Source organism: Chiloscyllium plagiosum, unplaced genomic scaffold, assembly GCF_037043375.1.
Source record: "Chiloscyllium plagiosum isolate Xiang-an unplaced genomic scaffold, Cpla_swu_hap1 HiC_scaffold_11, whole genome shotgun sequence".
In the NCBI taxonomy this organism is placed as follows: Eukaryota; Metazoa; Chordata; class Chondrichthyes; order Orectolobiformes; family Hemiscylliidae; genus Chiloscyllium; species Chiloscyllium plagiosum.
In genome coordinates, this window is record NW_028270149.1 from 79074974 (window position 1) to 79100538 (window position 25565).

The 25565-nt window shown below is 38.6% G+C and overlaps 1 protein-coding gene across 2 annotated transcripts in view; it reads left to right on the forward strand.

The window, feature by feature from the left end:
* The window catches only part of u2surp (U2 snRNP-associated SURP domain containing), a 65177-nt gene extending 40172 nt beyond the window's left edge, over positions 1-25005 (forward strand). For both annotated transcript variants that reach the window (XM_087992205.1, XM_043704395.2), the window contains 10 exons: positions 78-165; positions 2864-2992; positions 6835-7000; positions 9475-9570; positions 10728-10791; positions 17440-17590; positions 21588-21698; positions 22189-22445; positions 24074-24238; positions 24453-25005. In XM_087992205.1, coding sequence (XP_087848331.1) covers positions 78-165; positions 2864-2992; positions 6835-7000; positions 9475-9570; positions 10728-10791; positions 17440-17590; positions 21588-21698; positions 22189-22445; positions 24074-24238; positions 24453-24588 — 1363 coding nt within the window. In that variant the 3' untranslated portion in view covers positions 24589-25005. The remainder of the gene's footprint in view (positions 1-77; positions 166-2863; positions 2993-6834; positions 7001-9474; positions 9571-10727; positions 10792-17439; positions 17591-21587; positions 21699-22188; positions 22446-24073; positions 24239-24452) is intronic.
* Positions 25006-25565: the final 560 nt, after the last annotated feature.

Here is a 25565-nt window from a genome sequence, read left to right on the forward strand (position 1 = left end):
TCCTTATCAGTCTTTTAAGATGATTTTTGGAAAGATATTATCCGTGTAATTTAAAGATTATTTTATTCCTTTAACAGTTTTGAAACCAGGCTCCCTCAGATATTTACAGATATGCATGAGGCCCATAAAGTGATTCAAGCAAGACTTCAAGCAGAACAATTCAAGGTATGTTTTTGCAGGAAAGAAAGAACACGGTGTTCTCTTTTGTGCAAAGTGTGGCTTGGTTTAGTAGAACATGAATTTGTCTAGCTGTAATTTTATTTTTAGAAGAACAATTTCCTTGCCATCTTCCATTTGTCACTTGGATCCATTTATTTTAATTTCAGAGAACATGGTGACTACTTGACTTTGGACTACCCTGATACCTGGATGACCTCATCTCATTATCTGGGTTAGGGGCACTCAACTGCTGAGGTTTAAATTGAGTCTGTTGTCTTTAATGCGACAGATTTAAGGATGTTCCTTGCAGTTGATTACTGGAGTGATCAATCAGGGAAGCATATTTTACTGATAAGTAAGTTAGCTTACTGAGCTGGAAGGTTTGTTTTCAGATGTTTTGTCACCATACTAGATAACATTATCAGACAGAGTCTCAGGTAAAGTGCTGGTGATATGTCCGTCTCTCTATTTATAGGTCTTGGTTTCTTAAGTTGGATGATGTAATTTCTGGGGTTTTTTTCAAGGGGAGGTAGATCGGATCTAAATCGATGTGTTTATTGATGGAATTCTGGTTAGAATACAGTGCCTCTAAGAATTCTTCTGCGTGTCTTTGTTGTACCTGTCCTAGGATGTTTGTGCTGTCCCAGTCAATGTGGTGTTCTTTGTCTGTGTGTATGTCTAGTGATAGTGGGTCATGTCTTTTGGTGGCTAGTTGATGTTTGTGTATCCTGGGGGCAAGTTTCCTGTTAGTTTGTCTGTGTTTGTTACAGTTCTTGTCTGGTATCTTGCAAATGGCGTTAGTTTTGCTATTGATATCTAATGAATCTGTTAGGTTCATTAGTCGCTGTTTAAGCGTGTTGGTAGGTTTGTGGGCTTGAAGATGTTGAATAGATATTTTTCTTCTGCTTTTTGTAGTTCTTGGGTGCTGCAGTGTGATGTAGCTCCTTGAAATGTCTTGATGCAGCTCTGTTTTTGGGTGTTGGGGCGATTGCTTCTGAAGTTAAGTATTTGGTCAGTGTGTGTTTTTCTGTAAACGCTGGTTTGAAGCTCTCTGTTAACTGAACGTTCACCTGTCATGTCTAAGAATGGGAGTCTATTGTCGTTCTCCTCCTCTTCTGTGAATTTTATGCCTGTCAAGATATTGTTGTTGGTATGGTGTGTTTGCTCTAATTTGTTCTGTTTTGTGATGACAAAAGTGTCATTCACATAACAGACCCAAAGTTTGGGTTGGATGGGAGGGGCAGCTTGTTCAAGTCTTTGCATTACTGCTTCCACTATGAGACCTGATATTGGTGATCCCTTAGGTGTTCCCATTTCTAGACATGACAGTTGAACAGACAGTTAACGGAGGGTAACTGGTGATGTTACGTAGTATGGTGACAAAACATCTGAAAACAAACCTTGCAGCTCAGCGAGCTAACTTACATACTTAACATCAACCTGAGCTACAAATTTCCTCAAAATTGCTAATATTCTACTGAATTCAGTTATTTTTTTTAAAAAAACACGGAAACAAATGCAATCCAATAACATTTCGACCCAGGGAAATAAACTAAATGAAAGAGATTGTCTTCCTGTATGGGTTTCCCTTTACAGAGACCACTTGTCATGCAGTATAGGATAAGTATCTCTGCATGAAATCTCAGTTTTGCTTGATTACCCGTTTAGAATTTGCTGTTGTGTGTACATAATTTTCATCATGCTCAGATCTGATTTGATGCTTTTCTTTATATAATATTCTTGGCGGGTAGTCATGGGGAATAGATTGGCTTCTCATTGCGTGACACATATAGTCAGGGTTGAGAATTTCGAGCTTGGGAATAGCACATAATTGATGCAGCATTAAGATGTCAGTGCAGCCATAGAAGATAACACCCTTACTGCATTAAAATTGGATCATCTTCCTATTTGTTAATATTATGTTCTCTTAAGGCAAAAGTAATGCCAAATTGTGGCAGTTTCATGAGGCATTAGACATAGTCCCCAAATTGATTTTACTTGGGATTATGAATGTATAATTATGAATAAGGGAAGTTTTTTTTAAATCCAATGTTTTACCTTCTGCTTTCTTGGCAGCATTGACTTCAGCTGAAATTGGATTCCATAAAGACTGATTATCCTTTAGTAATTTAGCAGATTATTACTTTAAAGCATAATTCAAAGCAGTGAGCATTGACAGGTCTGTCATCCCAATTACAGATAGATTTATGAACACGCTATCTGACAAACCGGCATTGAGGTGATTTTAGGTGCTTCATAGGAGTCACATCCAAGTTTGCCATATGGAGCCATCGTGCACTAATTCTGTGTCATTTTCTCAGTGTGTTCTTTAAAAACGTTGGTATGGTTACTATTTGTCAGGTTTTAATTTGCTGCATTTGTTAAATTTATGGTGCAGTAATGTCATAGATTTATTTTAATAGCCATCAGTGGTCTGATCCCTTTTGTAAAAGTAGTAACTAGTGTTCACTTGCTGCATTTCTAGTTGTTCATTTAAGTTTGTTTAGTTGTCCTACAGTGACCATACACGGCAGCTCATTGTATCAGGATATTTTATACAGTTCTACCTGCCCGGATTAACTGTAACTTAAACCTTTCATCCAAGCATGCTCAACAAGGTTCAGAATTAAAATAATATTTGGCGGAATGAATATGGTATGAATTCATACCATATTTAAAATGATTGTGCTTTGTTTTTATTTAGCAAAGGATAATGACTTGCTTTCGAGCATGGGAGGACTGGGCAGTGTATCCAGAGCCATTCCTCATAAGGTTGCAGAATATATTCCTTGGATTAATGAAACTGGATGATGACTTATCAGAAAGACCTCTGGTATGTATCAGTATTACCTAGATTACCCTTTTAACACCAGTACATGGTGAATGAACTACACTTGTTTTCTTTTCATCCCTTCCAATTCGCTTTCTCAGTTCTGGAGATGTCAGCTAATGTCACTAGTAGCGATTCTGTAGATTTAACTTCAAATTGTGATGGTTGGTGTTGTAACACAGCAGCTAAGCCCATTACTTTCTCAAAGAGATGCGAAAGGTAATTATAACATTTGAGCCTGAGCTGTGATCAACTAATTCAGCAGTGAGCAGACTATTTTTACAGGTAGCTGTTGAGTCAGATGCTGATAACATATTTGACATTGTTTTTCTGCTTCCTATGATGGAAAAAATGGCAAAATAGTTTTTTTAAAAAAAGCTTGAAAATACCATATATACTCACGTAAAAGTCAAATTTTTTTAGCGAGTTTTTTTAAGCTGAAATTAAGGGGTCGACTATTACACGAGTATTGTTTTCAATGGGATGAAATTCATGTTTGGTATGAGTCCAAAATAGACAAACAAGAGCCAGAGCTCTACATAAAAGAAAAAAAAATGAAAAAGAGTTATGGCCATTATTGAATATTTATCTATAAAATAACTGTCTCCATTCTGCCTGCTATGGTAGAATGGTACTGTTGTACCGTTTTCCAGTTACCAGTACTGTAAAGTGTATGTAGGTCTGCACATACATACAAAGGTTAATCGGCATACCAGCAGATGGTTAGGACATCAGGTAAATTTGTGCCGTAATTTACCAGTAGCCTACCGGTGTTCAGAAGCATGATCATCAAAAGCCTACTGTAGAGAGTACACATTTACCGTAGCTTGCTTTGTCATATTAACACTCTTACTGTATATACAGCTTAGTTCTATAGTTTATCGGTAAATACCAGCACATCAAATTTTCTTATACTGGTAATGAAATTTTGAGGTAACTACAAAGGAACCTTGATTATCTGAATATCGGATTATCCAAAGGGGATCTCAAGATTCCGATAGAAACATTACATCAAAGAGCTGTTTCAACCCTGCTCGCGTCTTTTGTTTACAAATACAATGATTAAAAATGAACTCGGCTCACTGAAATGCTGCCGAGAACAGTCCTGGAAAGTCCAGGCACCATCTCTAAATGACTGAACTCCCACCCTCCATCTCTCTTCCCCCACACTCTCCCTGGAGTTCTACACCCCTAAACCTCCCCCATTCCACAGATAATCTCTCCAAAATTGTCCGGTAGTTGCAGTAAAAAGTGAGTGTGTGTGTGCAAGTGTGCTATTTGGAGACTTACCCCACATAGGCAGCAGCAGTCTTACTGTTGGTGTCCATTCTCGCAGATGGGGGAGTGGGGCGGTCGGCGGGGGCACAGATGCAGATCAGACGGTGGATGGGGTTGGGGAGGCGCTGTTGGGCAGGCAAGGTGGGAGTGGACGGATTTGGGGGTGGGCAATGGGGCGGAAGGTGTTGGGGGCAAACTGTGTTGGGGGGCTTACGGGGTTTGGGGACAGGGTGGAGGCTGACGGTTTGGGGGCAGTCGGGGCGGGGGCTCACGCGCAGTGTGCTGCTGCTTAGTCTCCTGCACAGGGAGCAGACTTCACAGAAACTCCGAGCCCCAGAGGAAATCAATTAACAGAATAATCAATTATCTGAACGAAATAGTGCCCACCCATCTCGTCCAGATAATTGAGGTTCCTTTGTATATAGTGCGTTCTGGTAGTATCCAGATACTGTGCCCTTTAAGGCTGCATATATGGTCAGGAAGAGACCCCTGAAAAACTAAGGTCAACTTTTACACAAGATAGATTTTCACATGAGTATATAAGATATAAAGTTATTAGCTTATTGTAAAACTGCTATTTAACTCTCTGAAGCTCATCCTTCTATTATATTATCACCTACTATGCCACTATTTGTATTCTCAACATTTCAGTATTTTACCTGTTGTCTTGCTTGATAAGTTGTAACTGTTGATGGTATTGTTCAAAGTTTGAGAGAAGATTTGTAGCTCGGGTGCTCGTTGCTGTGATTCTGTTCGCCGAGCTGGAAGTTTTTGTTGCAAACGTTTCGTCCCCTGTCGAGGTGACATCCTCAGTGCTTGGGAGCCTCCTGTGAAGCGCTTCTGTGGTGTTTCCTCCGGCATTTATAGTGGCCTGTCCCTGCCGCTTCTGGTTGTCAGTTTCAGCTGTCCGCTGTAGTGGCCGGTATATTGGGTCCAGGTCGATGTGTTTGTTGATGGAGTTTGTGGATGAGTGCCATGCTTCTAGGAATTCCCTGGCTGTTCTTTGTTTCGCTTGCCCTATAATGGTAGTGTTGTCCCAGTCAAATTCATGTTGCTTGTCGTTGCAACAAGCAACATGAATTTGACAGGGACAACACTACCATTATAGGGCAAGCGAAACAAAGAACAGCCAGGGAATTCCTAGAAGCACGGCACTCATCCACAAACTCATCAACAAACACATCGAACTGGACCCAATATACCGGCCACTACAGCGGACAGCTGAAACTGACAACCGGAAACGGCAGGGACAGGCCACTATAAATGCTGGAGGAAACACCACAGAAGCGCTTCACAGGAGGCTCCCAAGCACTGAGGATGTCACCTCGACAGGGGACGAAACGTTTGCAACAAAAACTTCCAGCTCGGCGAACAGAACCACAGTGATGGTGTTGTGCACAAATGTTTTTCCTGATACTTCTCCCCAATTTAATTTTCATAAAGTTAAATTTTTGTCTTTTGGTTCTATTTCTTGGTCTCTTGCCATAGTTTTCACGTTAGAGAGCCTTGAGTCTGTTGTGCAGTTATTGCAATTTGTCATATGTGAAATTATCATACCCTTTCTTTGCAGTATTTCACTCTAATTGTTCATAACGCTGTACCCCATCACTGGTCACAAATCACAGCATACCTTACCAAGCTATCCTGTACACTACTTCAAAACGTAACCATCCACTTTTATTACCATCAGATTCACTATAGATGTAGTGTTGTGTGATTTACTCATGCTCAGTATTGCCAGACTCTTACACTCTAGTTCTACTCATAAGATCCTGGAGGACAGCTGATTGAGTAGTATCGTCCAATGACCCTTTCTCAAATGTTCCTATACCCTGTTACAGTTATTCCTGTGATTCAGCACTTAGACAAATGTGGCTCCCACCACTACATTCTCTGACTTGCTACCATTTCTTTTTCCCTAGGCAAAAAGGCTTCTCGTTCTCCAATAATTCTGCACTGCTCCCATTCCCACAATCATTCCCATACTTTTAACCAGCTCCGCAACACTGCTGAGTCACAGTAACCCAATTAGTGTTAATAAATATTTACCAATCAGAATTTATTCTCTGCTATAAGCTTTTATATAAAGTTGACGTCATTAAGTAAACAAGTACACCTGTAATAGTTAAAGCTCATAAATTAAAATGCCTGAAAATTGCACAATTAATTTCAACCAGAACACGCTATCCATATTTCTCTTTGTATTTTAATAAAAGGACAATTTCATTTCAATTGCTTAAATTAGTGGCTATCAGTAGTCCACAGCAGGCCAGTCAAGCATTCCAGTGCAGGAAAGCTTTGGGAACTATTTCCACCACCACCAAGTACTGTATAGACATTGGAAGCATGCTTCATACCTTGTCTTAATTATATATCACATTCTAAAATATTGTGTGAATGAAATCCAACTAATTTGCATTTTAATCAATATTGTTTTTATGACCACCTTGGTTATCTTAAATGTACCTGCTAGCTGACTGTATGCATCACCTAGGATATTTGCATGTTTACCAGTATTAAAGTTGAATCAAGTATTCCTTGTGTTCATCTGATTTATGTTTATTCAGGTGATTGATGATGTGGATGGTACACCAATTGATGGTGACCAACTTGCTCCATTAGATGATGTTGATGGATTGCCAATTGATGGTATCCCACTCGATGGAGCACCTTTAGATGATATTGATGGGATTCCTTTGAAATCAGTTGAGGATGACCTTGATGGAATGCCAAGTAAGCGCATTAATAATATTGACACTGCTTATTAATGATAAGAGTATTGTTGGCACTTGCAGGTTTATTTTAATGATAGAAATATTTGAGTTGAATGGTAATTATTTTACCTAATATTGGAAATATTTGAATTTAAAATATTTTAATGTAGTTATCAATTATACTTGTTTTAAGGTAATTTGTTATAGATGCAATATCTATAGCCATTGACCATTTTTGTGAATTAATGTTTCTAAGAATTATCAAAATAGCAGGTAGTTGGTGGTGCAAAAAAAATTATTGGATTTGTTCTCATTAGTTAAGAAACAAAAATCATTTATTTTGCAACAGCTTTCATGTTTAGCAAGGTTTAAATAGAAACTAAACCTGTGCACATTTTGGTGGTATTTTGGGGCAATTGATGTTCTTTTGAATAACTTCACAAGGGGAAGTTCAGTAATATTGAAGTTTCAATCCTGTGGAACCCAACTTACTGTATTCTGTCTTGTATTCGGTCGTTGAAATTGAAGATGTATGAGTATTCTGTCAAAGGTGACTTCATTATTGGTCACTGGCCTTTACAAAGAAAAGATGACGTTTAATGCATTTGAACCATTCAAATCTTTGAGGCATCTTGATCGGCTATAAGGCATTTTCAAGTAGATTTGAAGTGTTACTACTATTCTGGTAAGGGAAGCATAGCAATATCTCGCTGAGCACTGAGGTAACCACCAGATAATAGGCCATCAATCAATTGCCAGTAGGGATATAAGACCTTAAGAAATAGGGATAGGAGTATGGCCTTGAGCCTACTCAGCCATTCAATAGGATCATGGCTATTCTGACATTTATGACAGTGCTATGGCTTTGAGGTGTATTTTGTCCTTTTGGTTTCTGATGAAGAAAGGTTGAGATAGAAGTGACATGCAGTCTGCTCAAAGCCAATAAAGACTATAAAACGTGGGAGCTGTTCAGTCCATCAACTCTACTCCACCATTCAATCATGGTTGAGAGGTTTTTCAACCCCATTCTCCCACTTTCTCCCAGTAACCCTTGATACTCAAGAATCTGTCTATTTCAGTTTCAATGACCTGGCCTCCGTAGCCTTGTGTGGCAGTGAATTCCATAGATTCCCCACTCTCTGGCTGAAGAAGTTTCTCCTTATCTCCGTTCTATAAGGTCTTCCCTTTACTCTAAGGCTGTGCTCTCGAGTCTGAGTCTCTCCTGCCAATGAAAACATCTACTCTGTCCAGGCCATTCAGTATTCTGTATGTTTCGATTAAATCCCCTGTCATCCTTCTAAACTCCATCCCGTATAGACCCAGAGTCCTCAAACATTCTTCATACGTTAGTGGGACCATTCTCGTGAATCTCCTCTGAACACGCTCCAGGGTTAGAAAATCCCTTCTGAGATATGGGGACCAAAACTACATACAATACTCCAAGTATGGTCTGACAGCTTGTGAAGCCTTGGGATTTTTTTTTAAAAAGTTGGAACAGTAGCTGCAGCCTGAATGGGTGGGGTCAAACTCCTCAGAACCAGGATTACTAGTTTTAGCTTTTAACAGTTGCTGGGGACTTGAAGTGGAATGTGGAATCTCTTATTCTTCTCTCTGTTCCAGCTAAAAGCTGGGGTTCTCTTCCTGCTGCGAGACTTGGAACAGTTCATTAGTAGTAGTTAATATATTATTTTGTTAAGTATTTTGATAAATACAATTCAGCCAATTCTTTTATTTTTAACTGTAATGTAAAATGAAGTGGGTTTTTTTGCTTAAAGATGAGTAGTTTGATCAATCTAATTGCATTCAGAATGCAATGCCTTATGCTCATCTTTAAAATAGGGAAAGGCTAGTGTCTGGACTATCTTATTATATTTTGAGGGGGTTTGGTCTTGTCTTTGACACATTCCTCCTTGCACTTTCCTATCCTTTCCCTGTAACCCTTGATTCCCCATATGGTGTACTTGTGACATCCTACCAAACCACAAGAAATCTGTGTTTTACAGTCAATTAAGTCCTTTGACATATAGTACCTGGTACAACATAGGATCTGTGGCAAGCAAATTCCCACTGACAGTCATTTAATGAGCAGGTAACTTCTTTTGGGATTTGATTGATGAATCCTTGCCAGGATATCAAGGATAAACTTCTGCTCTTTGAATAGTGCTGCAGGATATTTGCATTCATCTGAGAGATCAGTTTTAACATCTCATTCAAAAGATGCTGCCTCCATCAATGTAGCAGTCCTTCAGTATTGGAGTGTCAACTTTGTGACTTTTTTGTATTCCAGTTCTTGATTAGGATTTGAACCCACAATCTTCTGACTCAGACAAGAGTGCTGCAAAATAGTTACAGCTGTCAGAGAGAAAAACAAAATAGCACTGTAATTGGCATTGTGGTAACCCACGAGAACAGTTGCATTTACAAGTTTCCAGCACGTTAATAGGTTTGTGACAATTTTAAAGAATATTTCTGTATTTGTTTCTCTTTTTTTAGTGGAGGAACTCGTGGTTGTTAAAAAGGAAGAACCACTGTTAAAGATTGCACCTTCAAAATGGGAAACTGTGGATGAATCTGAGTTGGAATCTCATGGTATGAATTTTTAGTTTGTTTTGGTCTTTATACTGATCATTCATGCACAATTTCAAACTAATTGAATATTTGTTAATACTTTGATCATCTGTTGCCTGATTAGAAATTTAAGTTTTAGAATTAAATTTCCAACTAAGTATTTCATTGAAGATTTGGATATAAGTAGATGTATGTTAAGTAGTCCCAAACATTTTGTTGAATATCTTTAAACATAGTTTCAAATTTCAGAAGTTGTAGATAATAACACAAAGATGCAAGGAGATCTTGTCATTTAACAATTAGGCATAATACAGTTTTTAAACCAAGTAACTGCATAAGTGCATTTGTTTTGTGATCAAAATTGGATCATAAAAAGAAATTCATCTTCAACTTAAGAGAGATGAAGTTAATGAAAGTTTTTGCAATGGCAATTTGTAGCCTGAGATTGAGTAGCACATATGACTGAAAAATCATGAGCAAGAGAGGATGGAATAGCATGTCCATTTTCTTCCCATTGCCACAGCATTTTGCCAGCTGTGGAGAAGGTGGCAGATGGCCCTCCTATCCAGAGGTCACTTGAAACAATTAACTAGCCAGTTAAGGGACTCTTCCCATTACCAGGGGCTTTCTGGCAAGTAGAGCAGCCACATATTAATTCATGGCAGCTTCCCTGTAAACTCAAGGTGAAGGTGGGTGGCTTCTGGTTTCTTATCCAGTGACGAACACTTCCTCTGTAGTGACACGCCTTTCCATTGCTGTGGCCTGCCTGATTGGACTGAGACCAGGTGGTCCCTCACCACCTGCCTTGCCTGGAAATGCCACATCCATGCTGTTTTTTCCAGCTGCATGCAAGCTCAGCTGTGGCAGTACTCCAGTGATGCTGCTAGGCCTAAAGAGCTGCAAGCTCTCCAATTGACTGGCAGCTTTGAGGTGAAATCTTGCCCTATAAGGATTTGGAAGCCAGATACAACTCATTAGCTGGCCAGTGTGTCTGCTGCTTGAGTAAATGGCTGTGGAGTATTTTGTATTATACCCACAGTTGTTTGTTCTTTATCTAAAATGAAATGGTTTAAAATACATTGTTGGATTTGTAGTAACCAGATGAGGCACTTTATACGTTTACACAATGACGCTGTTTCTATTTATGAAATGCTGAAATATAAATCTTATTTTTGCAGCAATAACTATGTCAAAATGGGATCTTCTTGACCATCCAGAATCAGAAGAAAAAATTGAGATTAAGTGAGTTGCTTTGTGCTACCTGTTGTGTGTTGGCATTTAATTCTCCAAGAATTTGTGTGAATTGCCAAATTGCTCAAAAGCAGAATTAAGACTTATTAATCATCTGATGAATGAATTGGTTTCCTTCATAACTATAATCAAGTTGTAGTAATTATTTTGTCAGTATTTGCGGTCAAGCATGCCAGACATCTAAGTCAAAGACTGGCTCTCAACAAAAATAAATAGTGTGCCATTTCTGCCCTTCCATCTGAATACTGGAAGCACATCTTCAACACCTCTCCACTGACAGGATTCTACAGTGACCATTCCCTCAGTAACAGTGAGAAAATGAGGACTGCAGATATTGGAGAGTCAGAGTCGAAAAGTGTGGCACTGGAAAAACACAGTAGGTCAGATAACATCCAAGGAACAGGAGAGTCGATGTTTCGGACATAAGACCTTCCTGATGAAAGACTTATGCCCGAAACATCGACTTTCCTGCTCCTTGGATGCTGCCTGACCTTTGTTTTTCCAGCACAGTTCCTTCTGTGACACCCCAGTCTATCACTTCTGACACTTGCTTTTGTACACAGCCCCCAAATAGCACCTTCCCATGCAATCCATTCACATCGTCCCTCCACACTATTCAATGCCCCAAGTACACCTTCCAAATAAGGCAGTCTTTTATGTGTACTGCTTTCAGTTGTATTTGTTTCTTACATTCAACTTTACTTTAGCAAGACTGAGCACAGACTATGACTATTTTGCAGAATGTCTCTGTTCTGTCAGTAATGACTCTGACCATTCAGTTGCTTATTTCAATAAACCATCTTTCTCTATGTTAACATTTCTATTAGGCCTACTATAGTGTTTCAACAAAGCTCCCCTCGAGCTAGAGGAACATCACATCGTTGTTGGCTTAGGCACATTATGGCCTCTAGGATTCAATATTGCGTTCCACAACTCTAAAGCATAAGCTCTTTCCCCATCTCCACTCCCTAGCTATATGTTACTGACTCTGCTGTCAGTGGAATGAGCCCATTTCCCATTGTCACACTATTTTACAACTGTTATCAGTTCTTTCCTGCCACTAGTCTTTTGCTGTGTTCACTCTCACTATCTGTCCACTCGCTGCACCTCTCCTGACAACAGCATCAAAAACACCATTTTTCAGTTAATTTCACTCCTGAAGACATAAGTTTAACATTAACTCTCCCTCTCCCACTTCAGCACTTTGTTTTTATTTTAGATTGACCGCACCGGCAGTATTTTACTCTTATAGTCTTTCAGTAGTGCAGAGCGTGTGTTTCTATTCTTTAGTACACATTTCTGGCAAAGCTTTTTGCTTTGAACTCATCAGAATAGTTCACAAGACAGAATACTAATTGATTGGAAATGACAGTGGTTGGTTGGAATCCTGCCAATTGGGAGGTGTCCACCCAATCACTGCACTCCTTTCAAATTGTCTCAATGTTGTTTTACCTTTACTCAGGTTTTTTTTGTGAATTGTCCTCCTGATAAGTGCAAGATGAAAACCTTTGGCAAAATGTGTCTTTCTTCAACCATAGTTAATTTAAGCAACATGACAATATTGAAGCAACTAATCGATGGCTCAGTGGTTAGCACTGCTGCCTCACAGCACAAGGGACCTGGGTTCAATTCCAGTCTCTGGCGGAATTGTGGAATTTGCATATTCTCCCTATGTGTGGATTTCCTTTGGGTGCTCAGGTTTCCTCTCACAGTCCAAAGGTGCGCAGGTTAGGTGAATTGGCCATGCTAAATTGCGCATAGTGTTCAGGGATGTGTGGGTTATGTGCATTAGTCAGGGGAAATGTAAAGTAATAGGGCAGGCAATGGGTCTGGGTACGATACTCTTCATAGCTCGGTGTGGACTTGTTGGGCCTACTGGTCTGTTTCTACCCTGTAGTGAGTCTATGATAACGGCTTTGAAGAATGCCAAATCCTTAGCACCAATTGATTTCAGTTGTAGGGTTTTAAAGCGTGTAGATAAGAACATTGCAGATGCTGTAATTATTATCTTAGAATGTTCTTTTGGTATGAGAATTCTTCCTTCACATTAGAAAAATTGTATAGCCTTTCAATAAAGTGAAGTGAGAGAAAGAAAATGGTTGATTTCAGATCCATTTGTAATCAAGGATTACAAAATTCTGCAATTGGGAAAAGGAGATGAACATCTTGATTAGAGAGAGCTAGCAAGGATTTGTAAAGAATAGGTCATACCTGACTAAGCTGAATTTTTATTCGCAAGGTCATGAATGTCATGAACAGGACTTTGTTGGTGTAAGATATTTGTATTAATTTTTCCAAAGGTGTTTGAGAAAATCCATCATGAGTACTGATAGCTAAAATTGACACTCCTGGAATTGAAGGCATTTTATCAACTGAGTGCAAAGAGACAAAGGTGTATTATGTTAGGCACGCGCAATGGCTTAATGTGACTAATAGTTTCATTCAGAGATCTGTATTAGGGCTTCAATTATTGGTCTTATTTTATTAGTTTGGATAATGAGATAGAAAAGCACATTTCCAATGTAGTGCCCAAAACAGGGTCTTGTGCATAAAAGCAGGGGACATGGCTGAATTTACTGTTGAGTGGTTTGATATTTTTGAGTATGTTTGCCAGCTTCAACCAATTCAGTTATTCCATGTGATATCAAGATATGGTTGAAGGCATTGCTTTGCTGATAAGGCTGTGGGCTGGGAAAACATTCTGGACACTGAAGACATTCTGTACCCTTAATCAAGCTGTTCCCGTACAGTTACAATACTGGCATCTACCTGACACCGTGTAAAATTGACCTGGCACGTCCTTACAGGACAAATCCAACCCGGCCAATTACTGCCCTGTTGGTTTACTTTCAATTGATTGAAAAGTGTTGATTGATGCTCAGTTTAGGTTGTGACAGGCTCATCAGCTCCTGATCTCACAGCATTCATCCAAACATGGTCAAAAGACCTGAACCCAAGATGGGAAGTGAGGGTGATCACCCTTCACATCGAGGCATCTTTTGACCAAATGTGGCAACAAGGACCTCTAGCTAAAGTGCGTTCAGTAGGATTGGGAGTGTTTGCTGATGATTGCATAATGTTTGGCACCATTTGTAACTCCTCATACTGAAGCAGTCTGTGTCCAAATGCAGCAGGAACTGGACAGCACTCGGGCTTTAGCTGATAGGTAACAAGTATTGTGTGCCAGGCAGTGATCATCTTCAACAAGACAACTATCACTGAATTCTCCACTCTCAACATCCTTGGAGTTTCACCTGAAACTGAACTGCACCACCTATATAAGTACCCTGATTGTAAGACCACATCAGAAACTGGAAATTCTGCAATAAGTAACTGCCTCCTCAAATCTGTCCATGATCTAAAAGGCACAAGTCAGTGGTGTGATGGCATATCCCCAATTACTTGGATGAATGCAGCTCCAACAACAGTCAAGACGCTCAATTTCATCCAGGACAAAGCAGTTGCTGATTGGCGTCCCATCTGATACCATCAGTATTCACTCTCTCCTTGGTAGCAGCAGTGTGAACCATCTACAAGACATGGTACAACAGCCCACCAAGGCTCCTTCAACAGCCCCTTCCAAATCCATGACCTCTATCCCCTAGGAGGACAGGGGCAACAGATACATCGAAATATCATCACCTTCAAGTTCCCCTCTGAGCCACATACCAGTTTGATTTAGAACTGTATCATTGTTCCTTCACTGTCACTGGCTGAAAATCCTGGAACCCTCTAATAGCACAGGTGGTGTACCTGCTCCCATGCAGTGCAGTGTTTTTGGGTAGGCAGCTCATCACCACCTTGACAGCAATTAGAAAAAGGCAGTATCTGTTGGCTGAGCTAGGAATGTAATAATCACATGAATAATCAAAAAAAATCAGTTGAATTAGTAATTATTGGCAATATCAGGATTGCTGTGATGTCAATTTTGCTATTGTCAAGGGTAATTGATTCATGAATATATGTTGAATTGACCTTGATTGCCAACCTAAAGACATTCTTTAGGCATGTTGGATTTGTATGTTTGACAGATCGTAAACTAGGAGCTTTCAATATGTTTAGAATAACATCAATTCAGTATCACTGATGGTGAACAAACTCCAAGGACTGTAAACTGTATGGAGTCTGTAGTTGAATCATACCAAACTGTGGTGTGATGATGTTTTGGTTCTGTTTTCACAGTACAGGGGCACATTACCTACAGCCTGCCACTTTAGGACCTGGAATGTGGTGAAGCTTGAGGCTTTCTGCAGGGATAAAGTATCCAATCTCCTGTTTGCCTCTGCTAACACTTTGGGTATCATCCTTTTACAACTTGTTTGTTTAAATTTCTGTGTGGTGCTGCAAATTGCAATACTTGAAAACTACTTTAATGCCTTTTATTTTGGTGATTCATTTGTGTTTTGATTAAAGGGTATGATTTGTGGGTGGATCTTGTGCCTGAAGAATATTTGAATTGGACAGCTGGTAAAGCACTTCAATTTTGAATTGGATTTTCTGGATTCAGAGAAGTAGTTCATGTGGGGATCCTGCACTGTGGTCTTGGTAGCCATTTACTAGTTGGTTTTGCTAGACCCACAAAGGAGGTTCTGGGGTGGCCAGGCAGGGAGAGGCTTTTATTCTTCACTGTCATTATTCTAAACTTTGTGATGCTGCCTTTGAATTGCAGTTCTGAGAGTCTTGGAACAAAATGCTTGAAATGTTACTCTGTTTCATTTGGTAAGTGTCCACATTAGTTGTGATGAACTATTTATGTAGAAGATGGATGAAAGAAGAGATGCTCCAAGATTATAAATACTGCACTCTATGTTGCTTGTAGTTTGACAAATCGTTTCTGTTAGACTTGATTTCTGTTCTTTATCCTTTAATATAAACACTGCTGGTTTACAGGAAGTTTTTCATTTGAGGAAGGCCGAAAATGTAAAGTGGACGAAAATTGTTCTCTGGTGTTTATCTAGAAGCCTGTTTTCTGTTATTTTTATGGCATTCTTCCCAGCGTGGATTAAATTTGAAATCAACTTCATATGGTTTTCAAAAATTCACTTGGCAGATTTTTGTTGTTTTCTGGGAAATTAATGGATTATGAATCTAAATGATTTTTATTGGAGTCTTCAATTTATTTTCCTGTAAAATGAATATTATTATTTCAAAATTACATTTCTAAGGATATAAAATTATTTTGATGCAAGTTACAGACGCAGTAGCATTGGTACCATTTGAGTAATGCCAGTAATGGCAAGCATGCTAAGCTGCAGACCTTTCTCCAGGTTGCAGTAAACATCACGTATGACTAATACACTAATTTGACAAGTTTATATATTATCTTACTGGAGCAGAAATTATCCTATTTGTGTTAATAGGGCAGCTGTTTGAATTTCATGAGTTTGTCCCATGAGTAGAACAGTTTGTCCTGCAGAAGAAACCCATCAAAAGTCAGGATTTCACTTCATACACTTGGACATCTTGGGATAATTTTAAGAGCACTTGAGGAAACCTCTGGAAGGAAACTTATATTTTCCATGCTTTCCCCACATTTATTATGATTTGAAGAATAAACTTTATTCATATAATTTGTAGAAGTAGGTAACATGACATTTCAAAGTTGAAATTACAAAAAGTACAAATAAAATCAGGTTATTCTAATACTTTATTACTACATTTACAATTACTACATTTATTACTTGTCAAGCATAGAGTCTGAAGGGTTTTATCCAGTTTTTAGTGTTCAGTACGATAGCTGTAAGGCCTTAGACGGTGACCTTACTATCAACTGTGCTGTTGCTTAAATTTGATATGAAAGACTGACCTAGGATTTGACACATCTATTTTTGCTGCAGATCTTTTGCCTCGGTCAGAACAATCATTCTTTTAACTACTAGTTCAGACCTCTGTATTGACAGATTAAAATTAGGTTTCTTGCTTTATTGGAGTCTTGTTCCATGCCAGACTCCTCCTGGTCAGTTCATTTCCCTCCTTTGTCAAAAAAAGGGCCTGCTTCTTTTCAGCTCCATAGTAAAATATTATATAGCTGTTATTAATTGGATTCTGAGGTTTAAGGAGGGAACTAAAATTTGGAAAGGAAACTTATAGAAATTGCATGAGAATGGGTGGGGAATAGGCCAGGCAAAGCCACACAAATGGTCAGAGGTTTTGGAGGGGCTGCCTCATTTGTAATTTTGCAGTTGGCTTCTACATCCTCTAGTCTGTGCAGGCATCTTTTCTCAGTTGAAGAAGACGTCGTCTAACATTTGCAACTGAACATTTACTTGAATAGTAAAAGAATGCTTAACTGATTACAGTTAAGTAGACTGAAATAATTGGGTGAAAACTTTGTTGATGGTTGTGCACTTCAAATTTTGCTGCTTGCCATCCGCATTGTGTTTTAAACCTATCAGTGTCTGAATGTCATTAATTTTTGTCAATACTTATTGCCTGCCTTGATCACAGCATTTTCTTACATTTTTAGAATGTGCTAATCAGTATCTTGGAAGATATGTATGTAGATACCAGTATAATGTTAATAGATAGATCTTTGGTGATCTGGAGGAGGTAGTAAAACACAGGCAGAAGTACACTTGTCAGCAGGTCATCAATTTAATATTCAAAAAGCAGTGAATTCTGGGTGTTTTTGATATACAGGGAGGAAATTAAAGAGGAGTCTGATGAGGAAGAGGATGATGGTATTGAATCTGAAGAGTCATTTGGACAGAAGGAAGATCCCTATGATTCAAAATCTCAAAAAATGTTGGAAATGTCTGAAGAGAAACGTGCCAAACTGCGGGAAATTGAGGTAATAAACTGTCTTTATTTAAATCTTGTATGTGTTTTAACAGATTTTTCTTACAGCAAATCAATTAAAAAACATCATTTGAAATAATATAGCTGAAAGGTTTGAGGCTTAGTAATGGCAGTGCTATCTTTCTAGACTTTGTCATCTCACTTTTAATAGCTTCTTTTATAAAGATATAGGGTAGCAGACAGGGAACTCCCACAACCAGTTGATCAGATCTAAGATCAGCAGTCTTGTTCAATCTAGTCATGAATGTGGGTGGGCAATTAATCAGCTAACAGGAGGCAGAGGCACCCCATATTACCCCATTTTCAATAATGGGGGAGCCCAGCACATCATTGCAAAAGATGAAGCTGACACATTTGCAGCAATAATCTGTCAGGATGTCTTGTAGATGATCTCTCCTGGAATTTCCTGAAGTTGCAAAGATGACAGGTGCCTGTGATTGCAGCCAATTTGTTTCATTCCACTTGCTTTCAAGAAATGACTGAAAACCTTGATAACGTCTTGGCAGTAGTACTGAAGACTTATTTCCAACCAGTTGAACTACTGACAAAACTGGAAGTCGAACACTGTCTAGGACAAAGACTTCGAGACAAAAAAAAACTGCAGATGCTGGAATCTAAAGTATACAAGGCAAGAGGCTGGAGGAACACAGCAAGCCAGGCAACGTTAGGAGATGGGAAAGTCAACGTTTTGGGTGTAAGTTTTGGACCACCTGGGACAAAGCAGCCCACTTGCACAGTAGCAGCTGTTTATACTATCAACAAGGTATACTGCAGTAACTCCCCAGTGCTCCTTCAACAGCCTCTACCACCTAGAAGGCTAAGTCTTAAGATGCATGGGAACAGCACTACCTGAAAGTTACCTTCCAAATCTCATACCATTCTGACTTGAAACTACATCGCTGTTCCTTCACTGTCAGTGGGTTAAAATCGTTCACTTCCTAACACAAAGTTTACCTACTCCCCGTGAATTTCAGCAGCCCAAGAAGACAGCTTACTGACAATTTCTTGATGGCAATTAGGATGTGCAATAAATGCTGGCCTCGCTAGCCACATCTTGTGAATCAATATAAAAAATATGCAAAGATTATCGAGGTGTCTAAACATGGAGCCTAATGTTTCAGTAGTTGTTTGAGCAACATTCTGTTGAATTGTCAAATAGATTTAACTGTTGCAGATGTAGAAAACCTGCTTAGAAGTGAGACAATCCTTTACAGTATTCCATTTGGCTGTGTTGTAACTAGTCCTGCGCTGAAATTCAAACTTTTGTTAACTGCATTCTTTATAATACTGCAGTATTTTTAGTCACAGCACACCAACATACAGCATTTAAATAAATAAGAAGTGGGAAACCATGTGGCCAATTTTGTTATCAGTCTTTCTCAATTGCTGTAATTCCGTTTTCCTATCTTAGGTGTCTGTAATGCAACATTTTTTGCCTCTTACTCAGACAACTTGGAAAATGCTTTTTATATATTGTGAATGGACTCTGTAGTTCTGCCTCTGTGTAGGCACATCTCACTACAGGAGCAATATTTTATGGACCAGTCTCATTGGCAGTGAATTGAAGGAACTGTTGTGGTAGAATGAGGTACATTCACCGTGGTAGAACTGTTGGTGAAGGAAAACTGTCAGGAGGAATAATTTATTTGAGTCTCCCATGTTGCTGCTGTCTACCAACATCAAGCTATTGTAAGACTTACTCTCAATATTTGAACCAACAACTCTGGATAACATATTGTTTATTACATTTTATTAAAAATTACATTGAAGCATAGAGAAGTTGGAACATTACATTAGTTTTTTCAGAGTTAATTTACTCTAAAAGGGAATATTCCAGAGAGAACTTCGAAAGAATGTAAGAAATAGGATTGGATTATGCTTTTGAACCTATTCTGCCATTCAATCAGATCGTGGCTGATCTGTTTCAAAGGAACTCTACCTTCCTATAACAATCCCCATATCCCTTAGCTTATTTAGGTGCTAAGCACATTATCATCAAAATATGAAACAGGAATAGATCCTCTTAAGCTAGGTCTTCCATTAATTAAGATCATGGTTGATCATTGACTTCACTTTTCAATCTGCTCCCCATATCCCTTCATTATCTGACAGACCAAAACTCTGTGCCTCAGATTTAAATATATTCAGTGATGGCACATCTGAAACCCTTAAGTTGTACAACTCGTCTCTGTATTAAATAATTGGGCTCTTATCCTGAGACTGTGTCCCCTTGTTCTAGATTCTCCAGTGAGGAACAGCACCCCTCTGTCTTCCTTATCAAGTCCCTTCATAACCTTGTATACTTGAATGAGCTTGCTTCTCATTTTGCTAAAATCCAGAGTTCATAGACCCAACTAACTGGTCATATAGCAACATTCATCCCCCAGGAATTAATCTAGTTAACATTGTTGCATCATTTTTAAAGCAACTATTTCCTGCCTTAAGTATCAACACCAAAATTGCACGCAATCGTCCAGGTATGATCTTGCCAAAGTACTGTATAGATATAGAAAGACTTCTTTGTTGCAGTTCAGCCCCTTTGCAATAAAAACTAACATGCAAATTTCCTTTCTGGTTGATTGCTGTACCTGCATGCTGTGTTTCTTCTATTATTATACTTACTTTCTTTGTGTATCACCATTTAAAAGTTACATGCCTTTTAAAATTATTCTGAATTTCAAATCTTACAATCAAAGTGAATAACTTCACACTTGCCCATATTATATTCCACCTGTCACTTTGCCCGTTTACTTAACCTGTCAATATCTCTCTAGTCTCTTTGGGTTCTATTAATGGCTTGTGCTTCCACCCAGCTTTGTATTGTCAACAAATGTAGTTACATTATTGTCCGTCTCTTTATCTGAGTCATTGACATAGACAGCACAAAGCTGAGGCCACAGCACTGAAGATTGCGGCAATCCACAAGAAACAGACTGCTAACTTTAAAAATTAGCTGTTTATCCATATTCTTTGCTTCCTGTCCATTAACAAATCCTGTGTCCCTACTAATATGACTACTTGCAACTCCATAAGCCGTTAGTTTGCAAACTAAAGTATTGTGTGATATCTCATTGAATGCTTTTTGGAATCAGAGTATGTCGTATCAGCTGTCTCCTTTGTATCATACCAGTTATATCCTCTAAAAATATCTAAGAAACTTATCAAGCATGTTTTCTCTTTTGTGAAACCACGTTGACTTCGTGTGATGTCAGTTTCAATAATTGCAGCTAAGCAAACATAGCCTTCTGAGTGACAGAATTTGGAAGATTCACATCCCTTCATTGAAGAAATTTCTCCGCAACTCCGGTCCTGCATGGATAACCATCTTTTCTGTACTCTCCAGCCAAGGGAATGTTCTCCCAGCATCTATCCTATCAATCCCTTTGTTTGTTAGATATTTTTCAATGAGATTACCTCTCATTCTTCTAAGTTCTCAGCATTGTAGGCCTACTTCACTCCATTCTCCTCGTAGGAAAATCCACTCATGCTAAGAATCAGTCTCGTGGACCTTCCAAGGTTAAAAAAAGAACTGTGCACGATACTCATGCAGTCTCACAAAGCCTTGATGTGATTGGAGTTGGAAGAAAGGAAGTAAAAATGTAAATTGTTTCGCAAGAAAAGTTGACATTTGCCTTTTTAATTATTTGCTACATCTACATGTTTAGTTACAAAAAATAAAGTGCTGAAAAGCGAAGCAGGTCTGGCAACATCTGTGGAGAGAAAACAGTTAACAGAACCTTCTGAAGCTGTGTTTCACCAGCAGTTTGTTTTTGTGCATTTCAGACTACCAGTACAAAGTTTTTTTACATTTTTTCATGTTAACTCACTTTGATTCATGTGCAAGGACTCTCAAGTTCCTTGGGGTGCCAACATTTCCCATTTTCTCAACACACAAATAAAATGTGATTTTTTTTGTTTCCGTAAACATGCTGGGTTTTTTTTGAATGACAACTATATTTTGAATTCTTAACTCTTCATTTCTTTCTTAGCTAAAAGTAATGAAATTTCAAGATGAATTGGAATCTGGTAAAAGGACTAAGAAATCAGGAATGACTTTTCAACAACAGGTTGAGCATTATAGAAGTAAACTGTTACAAAAGGTAAGATAGTTAACTGTGGTTGGCAAGTTGCCTGAGGTTGAGCAGAGAATGAGCAACTGGTTTTCTGCACAGTATCAATTGTAACAACGTAAAGGTATGAGTAAGTGTAAATGACTAAAGCATGGAGGGCAGCAGATGACTTGCAAATTCATGAGGTGTTCCACTTTTTGGGGGCCCTCTTGTGGCACAGTGATAGTGTCGCAATCTCTGGATCAGGAGGCCTGGGTTAAAGTCCCACCTGCTCCAGAGGTGTGTAATAACCTTTCTGAACCGGGTTGATTAGAAGAATAGAGGGCGTTGAAAGCAGTATCAAAACAATTATGCCTCAGATGTCGCGATTTAAAGGAAATCATGTGTTGCATGATAGCAGCAAAATAATTATTAGTAATCTGAGAAGGAAATATTATTGCAATTCATAGTTTACATTTATATAAAGTCCATATTTTGTAACAAAAAAATGTCAAAGTCGTTTTTTTTTCACTGTGCGTAGGAAAAGGAAAAAGACCAGGATAAAGAACTAGAGAAAGAAGTTGGGGATCTTGAGAGAATAAAAGATCCAAGCAAAGAGAAAGATAAAAAGGAAAAAGATAGACCTGAAGAACGGAGCAAAGATAGAGACAGGGATAAAGTCAAGAGCAAAGATAAGGAGAAGAATAAGCTGAAGAGCAAGGATAAAGAACGCAGTAAAGATCGAGCACGGACTAAAGAGAAGCACAAGGAGAAAGGCAATTCCTCATCACCCTCCAGGTAAGCAAATACGTGAAACTGTAAAGTGGAACAAATCCTTGGAATTCTGGTAATACCTGAAGTTCAAGTTTAATTGATATGATTCACAAACTATTTTCACTTGCCACCGAATTTCATATTGTGTCCCATTCCAACTGAGTTTGGAAATAAGTTTTATTTCCACACCTCCATTTTTTCACACTATTTGAGGCAAATGATGAAGGACGTTCAGTGTCATTCTTACCTTTTGCCCGTGGAACAACTTGCATGTAGATGCACTTTTATCCCAATTCCTACAATCGTTTGCTGAGCTGATGCCTTGAAATTTCACTCTATGCATTTTAATTCTTGTGATGAGGTTTAGCCTTCTGTTAAAATGTTTGTGTGGACATCAAATGTTTTGCATAACTAAATGTTTAGAATTTAAATTGAGTCCCTCAATGACTTAAATTACGAGTTTTTACCTTGGATTTAGATTGTGGTAAAAGTGTGAAGGTCTGTCTGATAACTGTGTGCCTATTTTGTGAAGGAAGTTTGGCAGTATCAGTTTAGTTTTTGGGAAGCATAAAGTGAATATTAATTATTTGATTGTTGGGATCTGTAACTGCTGTAGTTGTTTGTCACAGTAGCATCCAACTTAATACTGAAGGTTCAAAATATACTATTACAAAACTTGGACTCTAAATTAGACAGAGTTATGTATCGCTTTAAGTTTGGTCTGCATTTATGTGACCTAAGGAGCAGAGATGGAGTTTTAGTTCCATCATAGAGTCCTGTGAATGGGGAAAGAGGTCCTCAGTGGCACAAAAGTTTGCAAGCAAAAAGCTCCAGAACAGAAAACTTAAGATGTGGGTGAAAACATCTTTACAAGGCTGTTGCATATGAGAATAAGTAACACCTGTTAAAGAATAAGTGAACTGTTAACTGTTTGATCATTTAAAAAGAGCTATTAGCCAGATTTTCCTACGCCAGCCCATTATTATTCCAGTGTGGATTGGAGTTGCAAATGGTATCTGTGGAATCTTCATTGTAGAAGGCTTCAAAGGAATTGCCTTGGAAATTGGAATTTCTACCATGCATTTCCTCTCTGCCTCAAACTCTCTGAAATTCCTCACTTACATTGGAGAATGTGGAGAGTTCCAATGAAATTAATTAAATAGTTGCTTAGGAAAGGTCTAACTTCTGAGTAACTATTCAACTGAACCCATGCTTACCTCTCACACTGCCAGCTACACTTCCCTGGTCTGCACCCTCTCTCACTTCACCCTCCCCCAAGACCTTCAGCTGTTACCTACACTTGGATATTGAGATTATAACATGGATACTGTTCCATTGGTGAAGTTTCATATTAGTAGCCTTGATTAGAATTTTTCTTAGTTTGAACTAAGCAGACCAGCATTTATGGATTAGGATCAGTGAGAGAGCATCAGCCCAGGCATCATCTCCATAGCTCAAAACATAAAATAGAAAGAGGCTTGTTTTAATTTAAATTCATCTTGTTACTAGGAAGGAAAGCAATAATTGAACAATATAATCATTTGCATACATTTCAGAATCTTTAGAAAAAACAGGTTTAACAATGCCATTTGGGTAAACTTTAACCAATGTACTGTCGTTGGAAGTACTTTAACATTGCGTTTGTATTTTAGGAAAAGGAGGTGTACAAGCTCCCCAAGTCCATCAAGAAGCATCCGATGTGAAATATCCGTGTCTCCTTGGTCTGAAAGGTCACTACTAAAAGAAAATACCCTGTCTAGGTCTCCGTCCCCAGCATATAAAGATTCCCCAAGACAGAGCAGCAAACGGAAAAAAAGGTAGGTGCTATCTTCATACAATCTGTGTTTGACAATTGGTTAGTCTGCAATGAGAAGCATAGAATTTTCTTACAGAAGTTTCTTAGCATGTAGGTTAACTAGTCGAAATTACACTTTTTTCAAATAGGTCCATCAATATTCGGGATTCGTATCTCGTGTTAAATCTTTTGGTAATATTTATGCTTGCATTTATTTATTCCAATTTTTTTGGTAGATCTTGGTCTCGATCAAAATCACCTAAAAAGTCAAAGCATTCTCGTTCAAGTTCTCCGAAGAAATCAAGGCGATCGAGGTCGCGCTCAAGGACTCCTCACCGGTCTCACAAAAAGTCAAAGAAGAGCAAGCGCTGACATCCATTAGGTTTGCTTCTGCGCGATTATGTACATAAAGGATGATGCAGCATTTTTTTGTACTTTGTTTTGCCCCTTTGTTACTCTTTTCCATTTGTTTTATAGATGGAATAAATATTTGCTTTTGTATTTGGATAACTGCAACTCATGTTTAAAATGGGAATGTGATTCCGATCTGAAAATGGTGATCAGTTAGAAATAATCTGTGTAACTGTTGTTCTTGCAGTGTAAAGAATTCACTTCTGCTCCGCTACCTAGTTTTGCTTTTGCTTCAATACAGGTGTTGTGGTTTTTTATATATAATTACACAGTGAAGAGCTGCAGGGCCAGTATTTTTGTTTTGTTTTGTGACCCATATGCATCTCTGTTCTGTTTCTGTAATTACCGCAACATTTAAATAAACTTTTGTGGCTCCTTTCATGGTATTGCTCGGTTTTATTCAGCATAATGGGTCCACACAGTAGCTTTATCATAATGAGTATATGCTTTTCCTATGAGGGTGTGGGTTATCCATCTTGAGTTAAGTGCCACCTGTGACCTAAGGAGCAGCAGGAGTCTTATCCCCTGATGATTCTACAAGGAAATGTCTCCATTTTCCTCTTTCTATCAGTACAGCTGCTTGGCAGTTAAAAATGAAAAATTGAACAGATGTTTTCCAGTCGTATCAGGACTTCTGATGCACCTTCAAAGTTATAGTAGTGTAAATACACAATATAAGTATTCTAGCCTTGATCTTTTCTATCTTTTTCACTCTGCTGGGAGAAGCTTCCATAGTTTCTTATAATGCATCAAGTATAAATGAAGTATTAAACTGAATTATCACAATGAGGTGTATATGTATTTGCTTTCTCTCTCAACCCCTCACTACAGAATTTTAAGGTTGTTGCCCTGGTTCATGGTCAATGGTGCGGTATCCAAGACCCTTTTTATTTTGGCAACATCTTCTCTATTGTAGCCATGTGCAGACCTGTTGACAG